At 39.3% G+C, this 23,236-nt stretch overlaps 1 protein-coding gene across 4 annotated transcripts in view; it reads right to left on the bottom strand.

Moving 5' to 3' along the window:
- Positions 1-3,293: 3,293 nt before the first annotated feature.
- Positions 3,294-23,236, bottom strand: part of NEK10 (NIMA related kinase 10) — a 177,918-nt gene continuing 157,975 nt past the window's right edge. For 3 of the 4 annotated variants that reach the window (XM_031469795.2, XM_064496828.1, XM_064496827.1), the window contains 5 exons: positions 19,123-19,233; positions 11,426-11,534; positions 8,489-8,541; positions 8,352-8,407; positions 3,294-4,248 (listed from right to left, as the gene is read on the bottom strand). In XM_031469795.2, the coding sequence (XP_031325655.2) occupies positions 4,200-4,248; positions 8,352-8,407; positions 8,489-8,541; positions 11,426-11,534; positions 19,123-19,233 (378 nt within the window). In that variant the 3' untranslated portion in view covers positions 3,294-4,199. Of the gene's footprint in view, positions 4,249-8,351; positions 8,408-8,488; positions 8,542-11,425; positions 11,535-19,122; positions 19,234-23,236 lie in introns of those variants that run through there. The other variant, XM_031469796.2, reaches the window with a different exon arrangement.

Raw genomic sequence — 23,236 nt, 5'->3', positions numbered from 1 at the left:
ATTTGGGAGCTCACCAGATCAATTCCAAGCATTTGTTGAGACTTGCTGATTACCTGTCAAGATGACAGTGATTTTCTATAAACCTCCCATCTATGTTTAGAAGAAACTTCCAAATGTTATTTAAAGAGTAACATATTTGCTATAATGTATTTTTGCTACCTCTAAATGCACTTCTTCAGTACAGTGCAAAGTTTTATACTACAAAATGAAAAAAAAGGAAGCTTATCACATTTAGAGGAATAACATTCTGTTTTCAATTAAGAATAGAGTTCATTTACTTTTAGCATAAAGCAATAAATTATATTTTAAAACTTGTATATTACTAGTTAATTGCTGTATATATATATAAATCTAGCATTCCTCATGTAGTAAGACTGCTGCTATGACTTCAGGACATGTGATCTTCATTTTTCAAGACAAGTGTAGCCCAGAGTCCCAGAGGGCACTTACATTTGCAATATCCATCAGTCACCCTGTCAAAGTCATAAAATCTTTCCTGTCCCTCTTGCAAATTTCAAAACATCATCACAGCAGGATTGTAAACACCCATAACAGTCATATTTACAAAATGCAATTTAACTGCAATGACACACATAAGAATTTGTTTATCATAAATTTGTTTCCCTGAGACGTTTGTGTCTTCCCGTTAATATGCAAAACAGCATTCAAGGGCGAACACACAGTTAGCAGCAGTTTCAACTGAAAAAGACGACCTATCCAAAACTATGTAAATTTCCATCAAAGGATACAATCCAAACAATATCATAGGGATACAAGTAAATTCCACGTATTAAGCCATTTAGTTGTTGGACATAGAGAGATTCACGTTTGGATGGAATTTCACCCAGATGATCCAGTTTGACACACAGAAACCTTGCGCTTCCCTGGCCTGGGAGCCCTTCAGCGCTGCATCTCCCGGGTGCTGAGAAGCTGTGTCAGCCCTGATGCCCCTGCTTTGCCTCCCAGGCTGATTTCTGTGCTCATGAATACAAACCATCAACAAAGGAAAAGGCAAACAATAAAGGTAGCGGTAAAAAGTGGTTCCTGCCTTCAGACAGAAGTTGAAGCCATTTCTAAAGGATTCCAGCACATCTGAAGTGCACCGCTCCTCACCATTTCAAACAAAGGAGAGAAGTAGCAATAAATATATTCTGCAATTCCGCAAATCAAGCAGAAGGATGTGGATTCTATGCGTATGAACACTGATAGAAGTGACTAAGCAGTATTGTTGACTTTACACATCTTAAATATGAGTGATTAACTGACGACATCGCTGCAAATGCATTTAATCAACAGGTCCTATGTCTGTTTCCAAACATCAAAATTCACAGTATTCAACAAGTCATAGATGGAACCTCTAAGAAGACCTTAGCTCCAGTTCAGTTCTATCACTGGGTAAACTTCATAAGTGTTTCTTAATTAAGTTGTGCTTTAGAATGTCAAAACAGAGGGGCACATGTTACACAGCACCGCAGAGATGTCCACACTGAACTCAGCAGCCTTTCCCGGGGAGGTTTCTGAAATCTGTCCGTGAGTTCTGGGTCTTGTGTTCATGTTACTATTCCCTGAAGATCTCTAATGAAATATCACACATCTGGAAGGAAACAAGGTTAGCAAACAATAAGCACACATACCTGTTCCATCACTTCCCTGAGAATGAAACCTTTTCCTTTTAAAAAGCAAATTACAAATTCTAATACACATATTCAGATGGAGCTGGTGGATCCAAACATAATTAACATAATTAACTGAAGTCTGTTTTGTATCAAAAATGACCTGAGATGACTGAGTCATATTCTGTCCCATACAAATATTCAGTGACTGAGAATTAGATGAATTCATAGGAAATTTCATCACACAAGAAGTGATTTAAAAAGCATACAAAAGAAAGAGAATTTAAATGCAATCAAGAAAAGACAAAAAAAAAAAAACTGAGTGTAAGGAACAACATCTTTGCGCTGAGACAGCTCAGACAGTGAGAACAAAATGATCCTTCTGGTTTCACTGTGATGGGAGGGCGCTCTGCTGAAAGTTCGTAAGTGAGCACTTTTGAAAATTTAACATGACTGTTGGGATGTGAGTCCAGGCACAAAATGCTTCCCTTCCCAGTGCACAGTCTTCTCTTAAAAGCTGGCTCTTACACTGGGAGAGTGCTGATTCACTGACTGGCAGTTTACTTTTATTTTGGCCGATTTGGTAGTTTAATAAATAGTATTTTGGTCAAAGAATGCATCTGTCAGCTTAGAGTTGATGGGCCTAAAGTTGCTGTTGAAAAAGACATTCATTTGCTTATTTCTGTTACTTCTTACTAATTTCTAGCATAATAAATGCCATTTGTATGGTCTAAAAGAGTTAGAAATATTTTGCTCCCTTTTTGGTCAATAGGGTTAACTGTATACATTTAAAAATACCTTCAAATAAATAACTTCTCTTTTCTTACCAAGGTGTGACCTCTGAATACTATTCTTTTCTACACCATTTGAGATGGTTCAAGCTTTTCACCCTATAGCTTGGTTTATTCCTAGGTACTGGCTTCTGTCACAATGAAAATGTGTGACCCTAGGCCTGTGTACAAGTAAAGATGTGCCCATTCCACACATGAAAAGAGATAAAAAATAACTCTGCAGGTTCAAATGAAGCCAGAATAGAAACCAAATTTTTCCTGGCTGAAATCAACAGCATCGCAGCCTTATGATTTCACATGTAAATTTTACAAGAATGAATTTGGTTGAAGGCCCAAACTGAAATTTTCATTGCTATATTCTCATCTGTTGCTTTAAATTACAGTGTATTTGTAATAATTAATTTGGCTTAAAGACAAGGATTCATTGGCAGTTTTCAAAGGCATTAGTCCAAGGGAATTTGGATATATAATTTAGGTATTAAACATACTCACTGTAAAAATACTATGAATTCACACTGAGACTTTTCCATCCTGTACAAAATGATGTGTTTCAAGCACTGTAAATATAGTGAACTAAATTCTATTTGATAATACTAAACTAATACTACTTGATCATCATACATCAATGTAAATATAGAATTTAGTGAGAAGTAAATAAAAAGCATAAATAATTTCAGCTTTCAGGTGACTTACATAGAATTAAAATGTTAATTAGCTATAAGTACAGTCTGATTTCACAATAATTTCTTGATATTACACCAGTTATAAGAAGCCAATGAGATTTTAGCCCAACAAGAATCTAGAGAATTTTCATCATAAATTGTCCCTACACATGAATGCGCACTGTTTTGGCGCCTTGTGTTCTCTTTTCTAGAGACGTCTCAATGAATAAAGAAGAAATTTATATTTTTATTATATAACTTATTTTCATTTCAAGTTCTTAAAAAATAAAAACTTAAAACCAACGTAGGCAATGTTAGTTACAAGGGACTCAGAATAAAGAATATCGCATCTCTTTCATAGACTATGACTCTTGAAAGTGCTCTAAAAACACTATGAGTTTGATTAGCAGCAAAGCATTAGCCTAATGGAAATCTCCCTCCTACCCTTACATATGTATGTACGTATACACATACTATAGGTCAGTATCTTCTATCAGTCCAAATTAAATCCGACAATTATTCTCAGAGGCTGTGCAAGGTTGCAAATACTGTCTACGCTGTCTTAGGGCTCAAGACCACTAGCACCCGAGTGGTTGAGAGAAAACCAATCCTTTCATGAAAGCAAACAAAAAACTACAAAATCAATCATATAGTCTGAATTCCTTTTAAGAGCAGAAAAATTGAGGGCTCAGTGAATCACCCAATATATTCACTCTTCTGAGTCCTATAATTTTATCTAATACTATTTTTTATATGTGGAAGGCTAGATGCCTTTACATAAATAGTTTCAGCAATTCTAAAAATATAAAATATTCCTTTGAAAAATAGGGCAAGTTTTTTTTTGTTTTGGTTTGAACTTGGAGAACAGTTCGGCGAGGAGTGGGTTTCCTTCTCACAGGTGAATTCTGCAGCATCTTCTCCCAGGGGCACGCTGACAGCTCCGTCATCCTGCATCTAACACACCCCTGGGATGAACCTCCTGGAAGCGGCCCTGCTGGCACCGAGGCAGGCTGGTCTTCTCTCTTCCACACTCCTCTAGCAGATCCCCACCCCTGGGCATCTTGCAGCAGTGCCTTAAGTCCAGAACTTGAACTTGACTGGGAAAACCACATCCATTTCAAAATGCAGCATTTTCATCTTTTGGTTGGGTGATTCTTGGTGCCCCAGGGATAGGAGTGATACCTGGAAGAGTCAGAAGTGGAAAGAGTTAGCTACAGCCTCAAATGTTTTTGTTCACACATTCAATTTCAAAAGCAGTAGCTCAGGTATATAAGCAAACAAATCACATGGAATCAAAATGTGATTCTAAACAGTACAGAATGGGGAGATTGTCAGAAAGCTGCCTTTTGCTGAAGTCCACTGCTAACACTGTCTTTCTCAAACTATAAACTCAGTGGGAACTAATAACCTTTTAGAGTGGAAAAATCACCTCTCCAAAGTAACCTGTATCTTAAAAGCCTATTTCACATGTTCAACAGTTAACTGGAAGGAAAAGCAATGCAAGCTCATTCAGTGTACTTTTTAAAAAATCTCAACATGTATTTCATTGTCACAAAATAAAATGTTAATGCGTACCCCTAAGTATACAAGGATGATATGCTGGTCATCTCTTCACTTACAAAACGCTTTTACTCTCACAAACAACGCTGATCAAATTCAGGCGTGCCAGGCTGTAACCTTCTGGTAAGGAACCGAACTGTTATGTGTGTAACAGATGTAATTAATGAGCCAAGCCTGCAAATGATCAGGAGTAGAGCCCTCCTGGGGCTGGCCTGCTTGTTGAAACTTGTTTCATTTTCTTACACAGCTGTCTACAGCTCAACTCAGTCCTACCCCCTCTTCCCAAAGTCCTCATTCTGGCTACGGTCCCTCACAGCTGTTTCTGTTTCTGCTACCATTTTCTTTAACTAATGCAGCATTTTGTACCTGAGACATTCTCCCTCCTGACTGCCCAACCCATCTTACCCATTATTTAAACATTTCTCGGTAACTTCCCCAAAGACATGTAATAGTTAGAGTCCTGAGACTCTGTTTGAGAATCGCATCTCTCTGTCTCTAACTAAACATTAACTCCATGATCTAAGCTGAAAATGCACCATATCTTGGCTTAAAGCTGTAGCTGTTGTCTGAATGCTTTGTACACACGTGTCTAAGTTTGAAGAGACAGTCTTAAATTGTAAACTTGAGTTATACAGGAATTAGCACGTAATTCTCTGGCCATGGTAATGAACCAAGATCATTGAATAATATTTTGCAATGACGAAAATGATGATTAAGAGGATGATGGGAACTGTAGCAGATCTGGATAAATACTGGTGGAGGAGCTAAAACAATGCTTCCTATTTCTAACCATATTTCTCGGGCAGGTATTCTCAGTTTGTGTTCCAAGTAAAGGATGAAGAATCACTGGGGTGAACAAAGTCAGCAGACTAATTTCCTACAGTGCACTTCAAAGTCTTTAATATATTAATACCTGTTAACATTCTCCAAAAAAAAAAAAAAACACTCAGAGTTTCCCAAATACATTTGGTCATGGAACTTTATTTTTCAGGGAGCACCTATTAACATCTTTGAGGATATTGGCTATTTACAAAACCTATTTGGGAAAATACACTCTACTGATTCTAAGTACTAATTCTAAATACCTCTGTATGTCCTGTGATCTTTAGCATCGTCTATCCTTTGACTATGGAAAAATCGTGACTGTCACAGCTGATCTGATTCATATATGGAATTCTGTGTGTTTTCAGCTTGTGAAGTGGTAGGTGTCTATGTAGAGCCTGATTTACTTCTTGGAAATTAATTGGGGACACCAGTAAACAAGTAATGGCTTTAAGCACTACCATGGGTTATTTTTACTAGTACTCCATGAAAATTCTCCCAGTGATATATTCTATCATTGCTATTAGAAACTGAAGAATGTCACGGCCATGTGGCTGTTTAAATGGATTATTCATTTTAACTTGGAGCACTTTAAGAAAACTTCATGTCATAACCATCATATATAATGCTTTAACTTGATCATTTAAATAATGTCATCATATTGTATTCACAATTCTGAATATAACTGAATAATTTCACCTTCATTATTAAGCATCTTATTGTGTATTTACCATAAGAAAAACTGCAATGTCTTTTAATACAGGAATATGTCTTGGAAAGTAGAAGTAGTATTTGATTTTTTAAAAACTCAATAATAATAGAATTGAAAAGGATAACCATACATTTGAAAGTTAGACTGAAATTATTATTTCTATAAAGGGAAAAATAAGACCTCTTGTAAGAGCCTCCCCAAGTTCCTTACATTGTTAGTTGATTTTCTGCAAAAATTTGAACTCATAGCCCATGATCCTGAGTCTCTTAGAAAATGCAGATGTAACAATGGAAAGTATGATTTTTGCCCCACCACAAGCAAGGGCACTTGAAATAAGAAGTTGCCAAAAGTCAAGAACAGAGACATTCAAATCATCCATGGAAGGCTGGATGTATTCAGATCAAGAGTAGAAAATGAACGATCCAAATCCCTCCAGGACGGTGGGAACAGAGTGATGATGGAGAGGCTGATTTCTATTAACAATATGCCTTCATTTCTCTGAAGTTACAAATCACAGCAGAACTAAACTTACAAAGGTAGAATTTTGGAAATACACTGTCAAGCCAAAAGAGCAAGCAGCTGAATAATCTTATGTGTGATTCATAAGAATAACTTGTTGAAACAGAAGGGAAAAAAGGCTGGAGACTGAACTAACGTCAAAAAAAAGATCTAATTTCCAAACAATGACCGTAACAGGTTGTTTTTAAGACCACTTTCTCTGGGAAAGACTTTGAGAATAATTTATACAGTGGTCACCAGATAGCTTCATCAGCTGGACAGAAAGGATGCATCTCCAGGCAGAAAAGGCCACTTTGGGAGAACAAACCCCACAGGACCGTGCCTCCTAAAGCAACTTTAGCCATACAGGATGTGTTAACTGGTTGCTCACGGTCGATCTGATGATTCAGTTACCAGTGGGCTCCTCGACAAATCCAGAGACAATTCATTTATAGTAGACACTGGCAGTGCCCATATCCCCTCATTACAACCCCTTCAAAATATGCTGGCCTGACTTCCAACTGCAAGCATCTGCACTCCTTTTCCTGAGGATTTCTCTGGCATCTAGAATCTGCTTTGTCCACACTTAGAGGCCAGAAATGCCAGGAAACTAATGTCCCCTGGGGAAAAAGGCCTCCAACAAGTGCTGATGGAAATCACAGATCAGTATCCCAGCTCCCTCAGCCCTGGAGCGCCCAGATTCCCAGTGGGATCAAGTTCAATTATGGTTCAATTGCCACAATGGTAATTTGCTTGAAAATGAAATCTTCATTGAGTTCTTCAATACCTACTAGATTTTTCTGGGAATGCCCCTTAAATAAACTAATGTAAAAGCAGCTTTTGGAAGAAAAGAGCTCTCTGCAGGAGGTCCCTTTGTCTGGTCACTAAACTTAAATCAGGCACCACCATGCCCTGCTCAACCCCATCCCTAGAGCACCTTTCAAATCTTTTGATCACACAATATCTTGTCTAACATGTTGGTTGCTTCCTAGATCAAAGAAGTAGAAATGGAGACTAAGTGATTAACACTTGACCAGATCTCTTTCCTAGCTTCCCCTTCAGTCATCTTATGAACAAACTATGTGAAGAAGACAGCATCAAAAGAAAAATCACAAGAGGTCAACAAGCCTGCATATTGGGGTGTGGGGAGGGGAGAGAAATGACTCTGACCCCCATCTCAATGATTTAACTGAGGTCACTTCCTTTTTCCCTTGAAAACTTTCATGATCGAGCAGACTCTTTGGAGTTGTTTTATGTAGACAATAAGTCCACAATCTCCCCAGACTGCCAGCATTCGAACAAAAGGCAACTGTAATTTCTACCAACATTTGTCACTCGTGAGTATTGATTTTTGAGCAGCGAGAGCTGCTGGACCTGAGTTTGTTAACACACTTTGACGCCCAACGTGCAGCTGCACTCTCTCAGTGGTCAGGGTCCTCTGGGCTTCCTGGGTTGCAGCTTCTGGCAGTGGGGACACACAGGGTAGAGTGTAAGAGCCAGCTGCCTGTGGCAAGCTGGCCAGAAGGGGGTTCTCAGGAAAGTCCCAGCAGTTGCTGGAACTATTCATCCTGGGGATTCTCTCCATCTGTCCCCTGCCCAGCACTGGCTGCCTATTTTCACTTACGGTTGGGGGGGGATGAATTCTAAGTTCTAAACTGAACTTGAATATTTGAAAGCAAACCCTGGATCTCACCTGTTAGAAGTAAAATTGTAATACCCACTTTCCTCTAGGACTTCTTCAATCACAGTCTAAAATCGAAAAAAAATCAGGTTAGTATTGAATTAAAAGCAACAAACTGGAATCACTCAGAGGCGCTGCAGAAACCTCACCTGCATCTGTTCATAAGTGATGCCCTCCTCCAGAGCAAAGCTGGTGGGCAGACCTGAAACAGAGAAACTATTGCAAGTCTGGCACTTGGTTCATGTTTTCTCAGTTGCATTTTATTGGCAATTACAAGCGGCCAGCGAGACAGGTCAGTTTCTTAATGATGAAGACAAGTACTTAGAAACACATTCCAAATCGTCTTGGCTTTGAATACTCAGATGCGTTGTTTCCCTTCCTTTAATAGCTTTCTGCGTTTGGGGCGGCCATCAAAAAATAATACTCAAGATTTAAAGGCGTCAGATAAACTGGCCAGTTAAGTTGGGGTTGTGTGTTGGTGTGCGTGCGTCTTATGAACAGGAAAGGAGTGACTCTAAACACAAACTACCTGAAAGGCAAAGAAAAGATTAAGAAACTCTCCCTCATCCACAAGACAAAAAGAGTGGAAATGTACTAGCAAGGATAAATTCTTAGTGGAGGAAGTACCAGCCAGTGAACGACAACAAAGATCTGACCCCTTCCGTTGGCTGCCAGGAGGGAAATATAATACATTTAAAGCTAGAGGACAAGATTTCTTTTCCTGTTTAGTCTGAGTATCATATGCCAGCGCTTAACCTACTCCGGTGCCACCCAAAGCAGTGTTGACCATATTCCACTCAAATCAATCAACACGTGGAGGCCAGGAGCTCCCCTGACACTCAGGAGAGAGAAGAGAACGGGTTGAAGGCTGAGGGCAGGCGTGAGGATGTGAATCCTGGCAGAGTGTTTTTTAAGCCTAGCTTAAAGCCCAAAGTGCTTCATGGTTCTGCTGTCTTCCCTTTTGCCCAGCCTGCTGTGATGAGGGACACACCCAGTCTGCTCTGGGGTGGTGTGTCCAGTTTCTGGGAAAGCTTGTCAAGTCCCTCTCTGACCACTGAGAGATTTCAACCAGAGCTCTTCCCTCATCGGAGCTGCTGCTGTCAGAAGTCTGGCCTGTGACTGACTGACCTGCCCTGGGGGATGCTTCTAAAAGCAAGTGACTTTTTCCATTCTGAGTCTGTTTCTGTTTTGTAAATAAGTTCAGCTGTCTCGTTTTCTTTTTAGATTCCACATACAATTGATGTCATGTGATATTTGTCTTTCTCTCTCTGACTTACTTCACTTAGTATGACAATCTCTAGGTCCATCCATGTTGCTGCAAATGGCATTATTTTAAAATCTTTTTATGGCTGAGTAGTATTCCATTGTGTATATATGCCACATTATATTAAGTGAAGTCAGTCAGAGAAAGAAGAATGTTGTATGATACCACTTATATGTGGAATCTTAAAATTTATACAAATATTTACAAAACAGAAACAGACTCACAGACACAGAAAACAAACTTACGGTTACCAAAGGGGAAAGGCTGGGGGGAGGGATAAATTAGGAGTATGGGATTAACAGATACACACTACTGTATATAAAATAAACAACAAGGATTTACTGTACAACACCGGGGACTATAGTCAATATCTTGTAAACCTATAATGGAAAAGGAAAATAATCTGAAAAGGAATATATATATATCTCTGAATCACTTTGCTGTACACCTGAAATTAACACAATATTGCAAATCAATGATACTTCAATTAAAAAATAAATGAAAGCAAATGACTTTAGACAACAGTTTATCTGTATCTTATACATTTCTCAGGGGCTATTTTAAATGAAATTCTGCCTGCCCAGGTTAGCCTTATCCCAGGAATCCAAGTCTTAGGGAAAGTCTGATCATTATTACATGAAATGATTTGCCTAAATTAGGCAACAACAAAAGCACACCAGCAATGAGTGATGTTCTTGGCTGAGGGAATGGCAGGTTTTCATTTAACCCTAAAAGGTTCACTTCTGTTTCTGCCCCACTGAGGGACATAACTGTAGTTTACAGGGATTCAAAAATTATGCAGAATTCTACAGCCTCAGAGTAGCCTGAAGATCTCTTATGAGAGTCACACGTCACGAGGAGAGTTACACTATGCTCAGCCCATAAGCATACTGGCTAAGCATTCGTTATGTATCTACACTGATCCTTGCAATAATCCTAAGATGCACGTAACACTTTTATCCCCATGTTACAGGCAAGAAAACTGAGGTTCAGCGAGGTCAAATAGTTTGCTCAAGGTCAGCTACTAAGTCACTGAGCTGAGATTTGAACCTAGGCTTCTAGGTTCACAGAGTATGCACCTTTAATCCCTAAATTACATTGCCTCTCTATGTGAGATTTTTCCAAAAAAGAAAAAAAAATTAACTATGTTTGATGTGATTCTTCAGGTAAGTTTCAAATTTTCTGTCTTACTCAAACTCTTCCTTTCTGCTTTTTCTCTCCCTGGATGCTTTTGGGCATTGGATTCCCCATCATCAGATAAGAAGAAATAAAAGGAAATACAATTTAACCACATGGATTCCCTTTGCTTCTGGTATTAATGAATGATCAAGGAAGCTGTCCCAAGTGGGTAAAGTAAATCTCAGGGAATGGCCCGATTCCTACTGCACGTCCCTCTCAACTACCATCATAGATAATAAATATAAGATCTATTTTCATTTTAAATTAAAGATAATCTTTTGAGGATAGCTGTTGATCCAAACAATCTGTTTCTTTTTTTCTTTTTTTTAATTGAGTTATAGTCAGTTTACAATGTTGTGTCGGTTTCTGGTGTACAGCACAATTCTTCAGTCATAAATGAATCTACATATATTCATTTTCACATTGTTTTTCACCATAAGCTACTACAAGTTCTTGAATATATTTCCCTGTGTTATATACAATAGAATACTATTCAGCCATAAAAAATGACAACATAATGCCATTTGCAGCAACATGGATGTTCCTAGAGAATGTCATTCTAAGTGAAGTAAGCCAGAAAGAGATAGAAAAATACCAATCTGTTTCTTCATGAAAGCCAGACTCCTGTGTTGAAGACCATTACCTGTTGAGTTATTTGGGGACAGGCTGTGTTCACTTGATGAATGATGCAATAAATGGTAATCTGCTGTGAAAAAGCTGGGCTCAATTGGTTCTGGAGATCCCTGAGATAACTGAAACAGAAAAAGTAAAACTGCGTCTTATTTCACATTCAGAGTCAAGTGACATGAGACCTCCGTGCGTGTCTCCGCAAGAGGGACTGGGGCTCTTCGGCTGTCAATCCCTCCGACACAGATAAAGACCCATCTTCTTCCTTTCAAAAGGACTTATAAGAGGGGAGGGTGTAGCTCAAGTGGTAGAGCGCATGCTTAGCATGCATGAGGTCCTGGGTTCAAGGCCCGGTACCTCCTCTAAGAATAAGTAAGTAAATAAACCAAACTACCTCCCCCAACCACCCTCCCCACCACCCAGAAAAAAAGGACTTATAAGTTAGAGGCAGGCAAATTACAGTGAAAGCAAGCAGACAGCTCCCTGGTCAGGTGAGTCACACACACACACCCCCTATACTTTACAGTCTTATGAGAACAAAATTAAAATCGATAGAAAAATAATGGCGTGGGGTCTGGAATGCCTAAATGTTATTTTTATCAGGCGTGGGAGGAATAAACTCCAATTATTCAACAGAACATTATGTATAGAGCAAATCTATACTTTTTCATGTATCTGCTTTGAAAATGCCTTCTTGTCCGGCCAAGGCAAACAAGTTTTTTAATACATCTTTCTGAATCACCATTAATTAATTTTAATCTCCACACATTAATTCTCAACACTGCAAAGGAAAGAGGAGTTCACTAAAAGCCAGAATTTATTAAAGTTCCAATCATTTAATTCCCCTCTATAAAGTTGAATTTTTTAATGAAATTTTCAAATTTCTTTCAACTTTCATTTTAACCAGCACTTAGGCTGGCCAAGTTTTGTGCCTGTGTAATACAATATGCTTTAAAAATGTCGATTCATATTAACAAACCAGAAGCAAAAGGAACAATTTAGACTATGCCACAGTAGTTACCTTGGATTCATATCCTCTGTTCATTAAATAAGGAAGCTTGAAATGAGGTGCTGAGATCTAAACTTGCACAAAGAAGGATGCTAAAGCTATGAAGACCAACGTGGCTTTTATAAATTATTTTTTTAACATTTTTTATTGATTTATAATCATTTTACAATGTTGTGTCAAATTCCAGTGTTCAGCACAATTTTTCAGTCGTTCATCGACATATACACACTCATTGTCACATTTTTTTCTCTGTGAGTTATCATAACATTTTGTGTATATTTCCCTGTGCTATACAGTGTAATCTTGTTTATCTATTCTACAATTTTGAAATCCCAGTCTATCCCTTCCTACCCTCCACCCCCCTGGTAACCACAAGTCTGTATTCTCTGTCTGTTTAAAAATTATTTTTTAAAATAATTTTATTGTGGTATAATTTCTGTACAGTAAACTACACATATTTCAGATGTACAATTTGATGAATTTTGATACATGGATACACCGAGGAAACCATCACCACCTAACATTTGCATCATTCAGGGAGAGGGGCAACTTTCCAACTCCCAATTTATCCCTTCTCACCCTCTTTACCAACATGGTTTTCAGAAGCTCTGCAGAGGGGGCACTGGAGCTGAACCCCTAAGGATGGATATGGGTGGACACAAGGAAGCCAAGTAGACATTCCAGGTGGGAGGACTTCGAGGGCAGAGGCTGGGCATTGCACATTAGGGACAGAGTGATACAGGGCTAGGACATTAACCCAATGTTCTGGAGGCATGGGTATTTAGGCTGAAGAGAGGAAGGCAAGTGCTGTTCATTCACTCAGGGAGTATTTTTTAAACCAACTCTTGTGTTCCATGCACAGCTCCAAGCAACGAAAACAACCAATGGTGGCCAAAAACTGTATTCTTGGAACTGACTGCCTAATTAGAGAAAAATGTGTCTGTGAAATACCCGCCTGGATATATGTAAAATTGCAACTGAGCTGAATGCACTGAAGGCCAGGCCGGTGGTTCTAGGAGGTCACAGATAGACCTAACTGAGACAGGGAAGGCTTTCCTGAAATAATGCTTCTGCTGAGAGACAGAATAATGAGCAAGATTGAGTAAAGGATTGTGTGGGCAGAACATCACAGGCAAAGGACAGAGCACATGCAGGCTGGGGAGGAAGCAGCATGGTAGGTGGGCCATGTGGCCGGTGATGAGACAGCAAAGGGCGAGAGTGGTACAAGGTGAGGATGGGGAGAGGGGTCCAGGCTTGTACCAAACAGGACATGAACATCGTGGTGAGAATTTTGGCATTTTGTACTGAGACCCATGAACAGTGTGTGTGTGTGTGTGTGTGTGTGTTGTGTGTGTGTGTGTGTGTGTGTGTGTGTGTGACAGAGAGAGAGAGACAGAGAAAGAGACAGAGAGACAGAGAGAGAGATGTGACTACATTCTGTTTTGAAAAGGTCACTCTGGATGCAATTCATATGTGACAGTCTGAGTGGGGCTGTGGCTATGAGGTGAATGCAGACAGATCATGAGGAGGCACCTGCAGAGTGGAGGCCGAGGCAGCTGGACCCAGAGTCAGATGGGGAGGCACAAAACTGGAAGCAAGTGATTAGAACACTGCCACAGTCTGGCAAAACCGACTGGAGAAGACATCCAGAAGGCCAGCAAGCACATGAAAATATGCTCAGCATCACCAATTGTTAGAGAAATGCAAATCAAAACTACGATGAGGTATCACCTCACACCAGCCAGAATGGCCATCATTCAAAAGTCCACAGATGACAAATGCTGGAGAGGCTGTGGAGAAAAGGGAACCCTCCTTCACTACTGGTGTGAATGTGGTTTGATGCAGCCACTGTGGAAAACAGTATGGAGATTCCTCAAAAGACTAGGAATAGACTTACCATATGATGCATTAATGCCACTTCTGGGCATATAACTGGAGAAAAATAGAATTCAAAAAGACACATGCACCCCAATTTTCACAGCAGCACTATTTGCACTAGCAAAGACATGGAAACAACACCAATGTCCATCGACAGATGACTGGATATAAAAGATGTGGTATATTTATACACTGGAATACTATTCAGCCATAAAAATATAATGCCATTTGCAGCAACATAGATGGACCTGGAGAATGTCATTCTAAGTGAAGCCAGAAAGAGAAAGAAAAATGCTGTATGCTATCACTTATATGTGGAATCTGAAAAAAAAAAAAAAAAAAGGACATGAATGAACTTATCTACAAAACAGGAACAGACTCACAGACATAGAGAACAAACTTACAGTTACCAGGGCTTAAAGGGAGTGGGAAGGGATAAATTGGGAATTCGAAAATTGCACCTATTGGGGAGTGCTGGTAATGTTAGCTATCTTGAGTGTGGCAGTAGTTTCATGGGTGTAGACATCTACCAAAATTTATCAAAGTGTACATCTGAAATATGTGTAGTTTACTGTATAGGAACCATACCACAATAAAAGTTGCTTTTTTAAAAAAAAAAAAAAAGGAAATCAGCAAGAGAAGGGTGCCAAGACCTCAGACTAGGTGGTAACCAGAAGGAAGGAATGGCTACTGAAGATCAAATATTCTTACTTAATAACAGGAGCACCTACGGCCGCTAGTTGGTGCTTACTGCATTCTAGATACATTTGATGTTCTATTTGGTTCTTACAACTACCCTGTAAGGTAGGCATTCTGCCCACTTTACACATGAGGCATCTGGGATGTAAAGTACTTTGCTCCTAAGTGGCAGGACCAGGGCTATCATATCAAAGGCCAAGGAAAACCACCTGCACGATGAAGACCCCCAGGTGTTAATGAGGTAGGAGATGCAAGAGGTAAAGTGGAACAGCTGGAGGTGACCGCATGGTTTGCAGACCGAGCAGAAGGAAAACAGATGCTGCCAGTGATATTTGATGCAAAGAAAGGAGGAAGATGGTGAGTTCAAGCCTGGACATACCAGATGGCAAGTAAATGTTCTCCCGGCAGGTGGAAATCTGGGTGATACAACAGAAGTTTCTAAGCAGTGGCCTCTCTGGCTGGCTGAGGCCACGAGGTGGGTCAGCAGTCCCAGACCAGCACCGTGGGGCCCTCTCTTGGCTCGTGAATTCTGAGCTGAGGGGCACCTCCCGTCTTTGGCATTATGTTCTGCTTGGAAGAACGTGTACGATCCTCCTTCTGAACTGATATAAAAGGGCTCTTCTGCTCTGAACAAACACCTACAGTTCCAAAGGGCAAATGGTTGTGTGTACTTTTGAACTAAACAAGTCACTATTAAAGAGAAAAAGTTCTATCACTGTCACTACCCTCCCCCTCCCCAAACACACTGATGTCGAGCAAATAGTGAACAATTTTACCACTTTATTGGTCAACTGAGAACACAGTTACTTTCTGGGCAAAAAACTAAATAGAAGAAAACAGAGAGAAACTACAAATGTAATCCTCATTAAATTCCCCAAACTGTATCTTCTTTACGTATCATAAAATAAGGTTATTTTTGCTGTGGGACAACTACATAAATGACTTCGAAGCTAATCAATGGAGGGACTTGGAAGGAAATTAAGCCAAAATGAACGAGATTAGGTGTCAGAAGTGAGAAAAGTTTCAGCACTTTTCTCATCACACTTCACTCGCCAGGCCTCTGATCTTTTTTTCTTTAGGTTTTCCTTGTCCTCTTTTCACTGAATTATATAACATGTTAAGTCACAAAGTATTACCTTTTTTTTTTTTCATTTCTTCTAACCTACAGCTTCTTTCTATTAGGTTTTATTAGGCTTTTGAGGCCACTTTGTTAACACAAATGTCAGTATTTACACTCACTATTTTCTTATACTCAAATCTTAGCGGCTGATAAGATGCAGGTTCAAGCGTTTACTTTACAGTAAACTTCACAGATGGTGCTACGCACGCGCATGAGGAAGCATGGGATGCCCGGCTGTCCCTCTTTAGTGATGGCAGCAGCCAAGAAGGGTCATGCCTAGACCCATCACTTCTTTTAAGAGGCTGCAGAATGACAGTATTTTTACAACTTCAGTACTTATTAGCTGAATGAGTTCTGTAATGAGAGAATTTCCTTTCATCAATTTAGTTACCCTGAGACAGAATTCATAAGGGAAAGGCAGAATAAATGTTTGACTCTTTCCTTCTGTAAACAATTTTTGAAATAAGGTGTTGGTCACTCACTGTCTTCCAAAGGTAACCAGTAAGGGATTTTCTTTTTTTTTTCCACTATCATTAAACATTAGTTGGTGCCTTTGATCCACTGTGGTTATCATTCTCTTCGATGCTCTAATTATCCAACAGAGAGCAGTGGGCTCCTGAGTCCTCTGACACACCCTCGGGAGCCCTGGACAGCATCCCTGCCCTGCAATCTGTTATGTTAAGATATTCCAGCCTAGTCTTGTTCAGCTTCAGCTCTGGAGCTGCCAATGGATGTATTTCCAAAGCCGTGGGTGCAGAGGGAGCACACTGCTGCTTGCTTACTTTCTAAACTATCTTAGTGAAATTTTTGGAAATATGAATATTTTTTAAAAGATAAGATTTATCATGAATTCATACTCATTCATATTGATCTTTCCAATTCTAATTTGAATTAATACCTTCTATTTTGTCTCTGCTGCTTTTCTCTCCCGTGCTGAAAATCCTGGTCCTCAGAGACCCCTATCCAGTTACTCAGATGCTTTATTTCTCCTGCAATTCTAGCCAAGGTTGAGCAGGCTGGACTGAAGATACCTCAGGTGAGTCAAAAAATAAAGAGCTTCATTTTTCGGAACAGGGCTCGTCCATGTTTTGGCTCATCTGTACACCCCGGGTCTCAGGCGGTCATAAGTAAGGCACAGTCATCCCATGAAAACACCTTCAGACTGCAGGCACGGAGTCCCTGGATTTCACGGGGAGCTTCAGAGGGGGAGGTGGAAACTGAGTGCACTTCGTGTATTGTCACCACTGCTGCACGGCCATGGTGTGGGACGGCTGTGGCAGTCAAAGGCTAATGGGACTCTCCTCTGTGATGGCACAGTGGATGAAAAAGCCATTTCTGAACAAAACCCACTGTTGACTAAAGATTACATCACAAAGGGGGAAAAACAGGTCACAAAGGCCTCATTTAGGTTTCAGACTAGGGACAAGGTGGCTTCTTTCTGCTCATGGAGAAGTGTATAAATGTATCAATACTTGCATAGCAATGAAGAATAGAACCAGCATAGGCCATGTTAGACAGCGTGCAGGTGCACCAACCTAGAATCTATTTGATACTCAACTATATTAACCATCAGGCACCTACCAGGCACTGGGTACGACCCTGGGGAATCAAAGACGAACAAGACACACTCACTGCCTTTGGAGAAACCGTAATAATGCAAGTCTGTTTGAATGATGAGCTACTTAAAACAACAGTAAGAGGGAAAACGCATAGAGAAAGGGGAGAGTAATTCTTGATGAGGAAACAAGGTTTCAGTGGAGGAGCTGGTTAACATGTCAAGCAGAAGCTTTGTTTAGCTCACAGGAGGCGAGGCCTGCCTCCCTGATCGTAGGGTTTCATAAGGGTGTGAACCACCACGAGCTTAAAATATCAGACAAGGGGGAAGAGCATCCTTCACAGGGTAACTTAATCTGCCTCTCAGCCAGGTTGAAAGCAAAAATGATCCTGTGTCCCTACAGATGTCAAACAGGACAAAGGGACTTCTGTCACCAAGTTGTGCTAACCAGAGATAAGCAATTTTCCTTCTGCCTGGTTGGCTTAACCAGCTGGTGATTCGGTTTCCTTATTTAAGAATAGAAATATCTACCAACACCCACAGTCTAGGAGACTGCAGAACATCGATTATGGAAAGAACCTTAGAAATGGTTCATTTCATCCTCATAGCTGAGAAAAACCACGGCCTCAGATGGTTAGCTGACTTGTTCCAAGTTGCAAAGCTCAACTCAGGGGTTTGTTGAAGAATATCCTAATAAAGATTGGACTAGAAATGTCTAATGTGTATGTGTCTGTGTGTGTGTGTGTGTAAGAGATATTAAATTATATATATATTATATATTAAATATATATATACACACACTTAGGTATATTTAATAACTTTTTTTAGGAAAAGTTGCAATAATATTGAAAGAACATTCTATTACTCTTCTGAGACTGATGGCTTCAGAAATGAAGGTGAGAAAATTAGAGGCAAAGGCATAGCCTTGATTCATTATCTTCAGCGAAGCTACAGTCTGAATCTTTGTGTCCACACTGAAGTTGTATGTTGAAACCCAACCCCTGAGGTGATGGTTTTGGGCAGTGGGCCCTTTGGGATGTAAATTGGGCCAGAAGCATAAAGTCCTTATGTAAGTGTTCCTATTTTTAAAAATGCCCATAAAAGGAGGTCTGGGAGAGCTCCCTTGCCTCCTCTCTCACGTAAGGACATCAAGAAGTCGGCAGACTGCAGCCCGGAAGTGGGTCCATGCCGGACCCGACCATGATGGCACCCTGATCTTGGGCTTCCAGCTTCCAGAACCGTGAGCAATAAGTTTCTGCTGTTTCTAAATACATCATCTTATGGTCTTTTTACTACAGCAGCCCAAATGGGCTAAGACAACCATGGACAATGCCCTTTCACAGTGGGCAGAGCTTAAGTAGAGGATGCAAGCTCAGGAGGCAGACAAATTAATTCCTATGGTGTGTTTTTGCTTGGTAGCCAAAAAGAATTCCTGTATGTAGAACACCATACCTTTTTAATTTCAGATTTCAAGTTGCAAGGGTTACTCTGCTGGCTGAAGAGGTTTTTCTTGAATCTCTCTATAACCCTTCTTTTCAAATTGTGGTGCAGAGCTGGAGGAAGCTGCATAAAATGAGAAAATCGTTATCAGCAAGTCATTAGCAATGCATAGCTGACTCCCAGGAAGCATTGCTGAGGGTCACTCAGGGTACTCCCTGCATGGGACTGAATAAGAATTAAAGTTTTACCCTAACTAGCATGACTTGATGTTACCCTTGTTCATTCTACAATCCAGAAGAAATATATTACTGTGTACTCTTTCAAAAGGCTAGTTCTACTTATGTTACTGTTCTTTCATTTTATTGATATTATTTTTCATAGAACAACTGAATTATATATTAGTCGCACATATGAATTGAATTAAGTTTGCAAATAACAGGCTTGACAAAGAAAGATGCATTCTTTGAGATGCTGGAGCACTTGTATCATTCCCAGAAACATGCTAAACGCTGTAATTTGATCTTTGTCCTGAAGGACCTGATACTATGGGCCAGGAAGCCCATATCTCTATTAACACATCGTCAGAGGCCTGCTTGTGAGCACGTCTGAATGTGCACCTGATCAGAGAGAGTGATGACATGGCAGGGACTAATCTTATCAGGAAGAAAGAGAAATGAAATCATATACATTAGGGCCCAGCCAGGATGACTTAGATTTGATGAGTAAGTAGTAGGAAGTCACAGGTAAGAGTGGAGAAGGGATGGAAAAGTACCTGAAGACACTTTTTGCTCTAACAATTCCCTACTGTTACCCAACACAAGTTGCCACCTCTCTAATTCAAACACCAAAGGGTGGTTCAACATACACAAATCAAACAATGTAATACATCACATCAACAATAGAAAGGACAAGAACCACATGGTCTTCTCAATAGATGAAGAAAAAGCATTTGATAAAATTCAATACCCATTTATGATAAAACCTCTCACCAAAGTGGGTATACGGGGAATATATCTCAACATTATAAAAGCTATATATGACAAACCTACAGCCAGCATAGTACTCAACAGTAAAAACCTCAAAAAATTCCCACTAAAATCTGGGACAAGACAAGGCTGCCCACTGTCACCACTCCTATTCAACATAGTCTTGGAAGTCCTAGCCACAGCAATCAGGCGCGAGAGAGAAATAAAAGGGATCGAAATAAGAAAAGAAGAGGTAAAAGTGTCACTATATGCAGATGACATGATAATATAAATAGAAAAATCTAAAAGGTCCACACAAAAACTACTAGAAATAACTGAAGAATTCAGCAAGGTAGCAGATTACAAGATTAATGTACAAAAATTAGTTACATTTCTTTACACTGACAATGAATCAACAGGAAAACAAAGTAAAGAAACAATCCCCTTTAAAATAGCACCTAAATTAATAAAATACCTATGAACAAATCTAACCAAGGAGGTAAAAGACTTATACAAAGAGAACTATAAAACATTCATTAAGGAAATTAAAGAAGACTTTAAAAAATGGAAAGATATCCCATGCTCCTGGATTGCAAGAATCAATATTGTTAAAATGGTCACACTCCCCAAGGCAATCTACAGATTTAATGCAATCCCCAGGACTTATTTCACAGAACTACAACAAATCATAATAAAATTTATATGGAACCATCAAAGACCTAGAACTGCCAAAGCATTACTGAAGAGAAAGAAAGAGGCTGCAGGAATAACCCTCCCAGACTTCAGACAATACTGTAGAGCTACAGTCATCAAGACAGCATGGTATTGGTACAAAAACAGACACATAGACCAATGGAACAGAATAGAGAGCCCAGACATGAACCCACAAACCTTTGGTCAACTCATCTTCAACAAAGGAGGCAAGAATATACAATGGAATAAAGACAGTCTCTTCAGCAAATGGTGTTGGGAAAACTGGACAGCAGCATGTAAAACAATGAAGCTAGAACACTCCCTTACACCATACACAAAAGTCAACTCAAAATGGATCAAAGACTTAAACATAAAACTAGATACAATAAACCTCCTAGAAGAAAACATAGGCAAAACAATATCTGACATACATCTCAAAAATGTTCTCCTAGAACAGTGCACTCAAGCAATAGAAATAAAAGCAAGAATAAACAAATAGGACCTAATGAAACTTAGAAGCTTCTGCACAGCAAAGGAAACCATAAGTAAAACAAAACGACAACCTACGGAATGGGAGAAAATTTTTGCAAACGATGAAACCGACAAAGGGTTGATCTCCAGAATATATAAGCAGCTCATATGACTTAATAAGAAAGAACCAAATAACCCAATCCAAAAATGGGCAAAAGACCTAAAGAAGCAATTCTCCAAGGAAGAAATACAAATGATCAATAGGCACATGAAAAAATACTCAATATCACTAATTATCAGAGAAATGCAAATCAAAACTACAATGAGGTATCACCTCACACCAGCCAGAATGGCCATCATTCAAAAGTCCACAAATGACAAATGCTGGAGAGGCTGTGGAGAAAAGGGAACCCTCCTACACTGCTGGTGGGAATGCAGTTTGGTGCAGCCACTATGGAAAACAGTATGGAGATTCCTTAAAAGACTAGGAATAGACTTACCATATAACCAAGCAATTTCACTCCTGGGCATATATCCAGAAAGAACCCAAACTGAAAAAGACACCTGCACCCCAACGTTCATAGCAGCACTATTTACAATAGCCAAGACATGGAAACAGCCTAAATGTCCATCAACAGATGACTGGACAAAGAAGTGGTATATTTATACAATGGAATAGTATTCAGCCATAAAAAATTACAATATAATGCCATTAGCAGCAACATGGGTGTCCCTGGAGAATGTCATTCTAAGTGAAGTAAGCCAGAATGAGAAAGAAAAATGCCATATGATATCACTCATATGTGGAATCTAAAAAAAGAAAAGAAAGAGACAAATGAATATAAATACAAAACAGAAAGAGACTCATAGACATATAATACAAACTTGTGGTTGCCAGTGGGGAGGGTGTTGGAAAGGGACAGACTGGGAGTTCAAAATTTGTAGATACTGACAGGCATATATAGAATAGATAAACAAGATTATACTGTATAGCACAGGGAAATATATACAAGATCTTGCAGTAGCTCAAAATCAGAAAGAATGCAACAATGAATATATGTATGTTCATGTATAACTGAAAAATTGTGCTCTACACTGGAAATTGACACAACATTGTAAACTGACTATAACTCAATGAAATAAAAAATGTAAAAAAAGATTACTGTCTTATTTTTGATGAAAACAGATATCCAGTCAGTGAAGGTAGGGTAAGGATTCTAACATCCTTTTAGAGTTGCTTTTAGATGATTTCCACAGACTTATCTCTGGAAACTGGATAGCAAAGGCTACCACCAACCCAAGGTTAGCAGTTTCCCGTTTAAGGTTACATGTCGGTTGTCAGGAGGGATCTGGCCTTGCAATTCAGGGTGGCTACCTCAGCCTAAGTCTGGGAGAGTTTGTCTAGTAAATAAGCATGTGAACAAGAAGGGCTTTTTGTTTGTTTTGTCATTTCAGTTTTACTTTCAGAAGCTTTCCTTTGCAATTAGCAGAGAGAGAAATCTGACCATGGTTTTTAACCTTCGGGAAATATAAGAGTGTGACATTTAGACTTGTACTTATCTCCTTTATTTGAAAGGCTCTGACTTTGGTTAGCACTGTAATTTAGAGTTCTCCCAAAGAGCCATCACTTCTTACTTTGTGCAATGTCGTAAACATTCAAGTATTCTGGAAATATATTTTTATAACCAACATGGTTCTAGCTGAACTTGTAACAAGTAATGCCATCTTGCCAAAAATATGAAATTGTGTGTTATGCTGGCACTGTAAAAGCAAAATAGTATCTGTAATTGCTTCATTCTGGCTTTAAAATACTTTGAAATCCAATAAAGAAATGAAACATGTCCATTAAAAAGTTTTTTTTATTACATAAAAATGATCAAGACATGGATATGGAAACTATACCTAAATTTCAAAAGAAACCTTTTCCCAACTTAGTAGTTAATCATTAAGGTAACCAATAAGCTATTTGAAGTTATTTCCATAACACTGAAGTTAAG

The sequence above is a fragment of the Camelus dromedarius genome, chromosome 17 (assembly GCF_036321535.1).
Source record: "Camelus dromedarius isolate mCamDro1 chromosome 17, mCamDro1.pat, whole genome shotgun sequence".
Classification (NCBI taxonomy): domain Eukaryota; kingdom Metazoa; phylum Chordata; class Mammalia; order Artiodactyla; family Camelidae; genus Camelus; species Camelus dromedarius.
The sequence above is the reverse complement of the archived record's forward strand: the minus strand, read 5'-3'. Positions and strand labels throughout refer to the sequence as shown.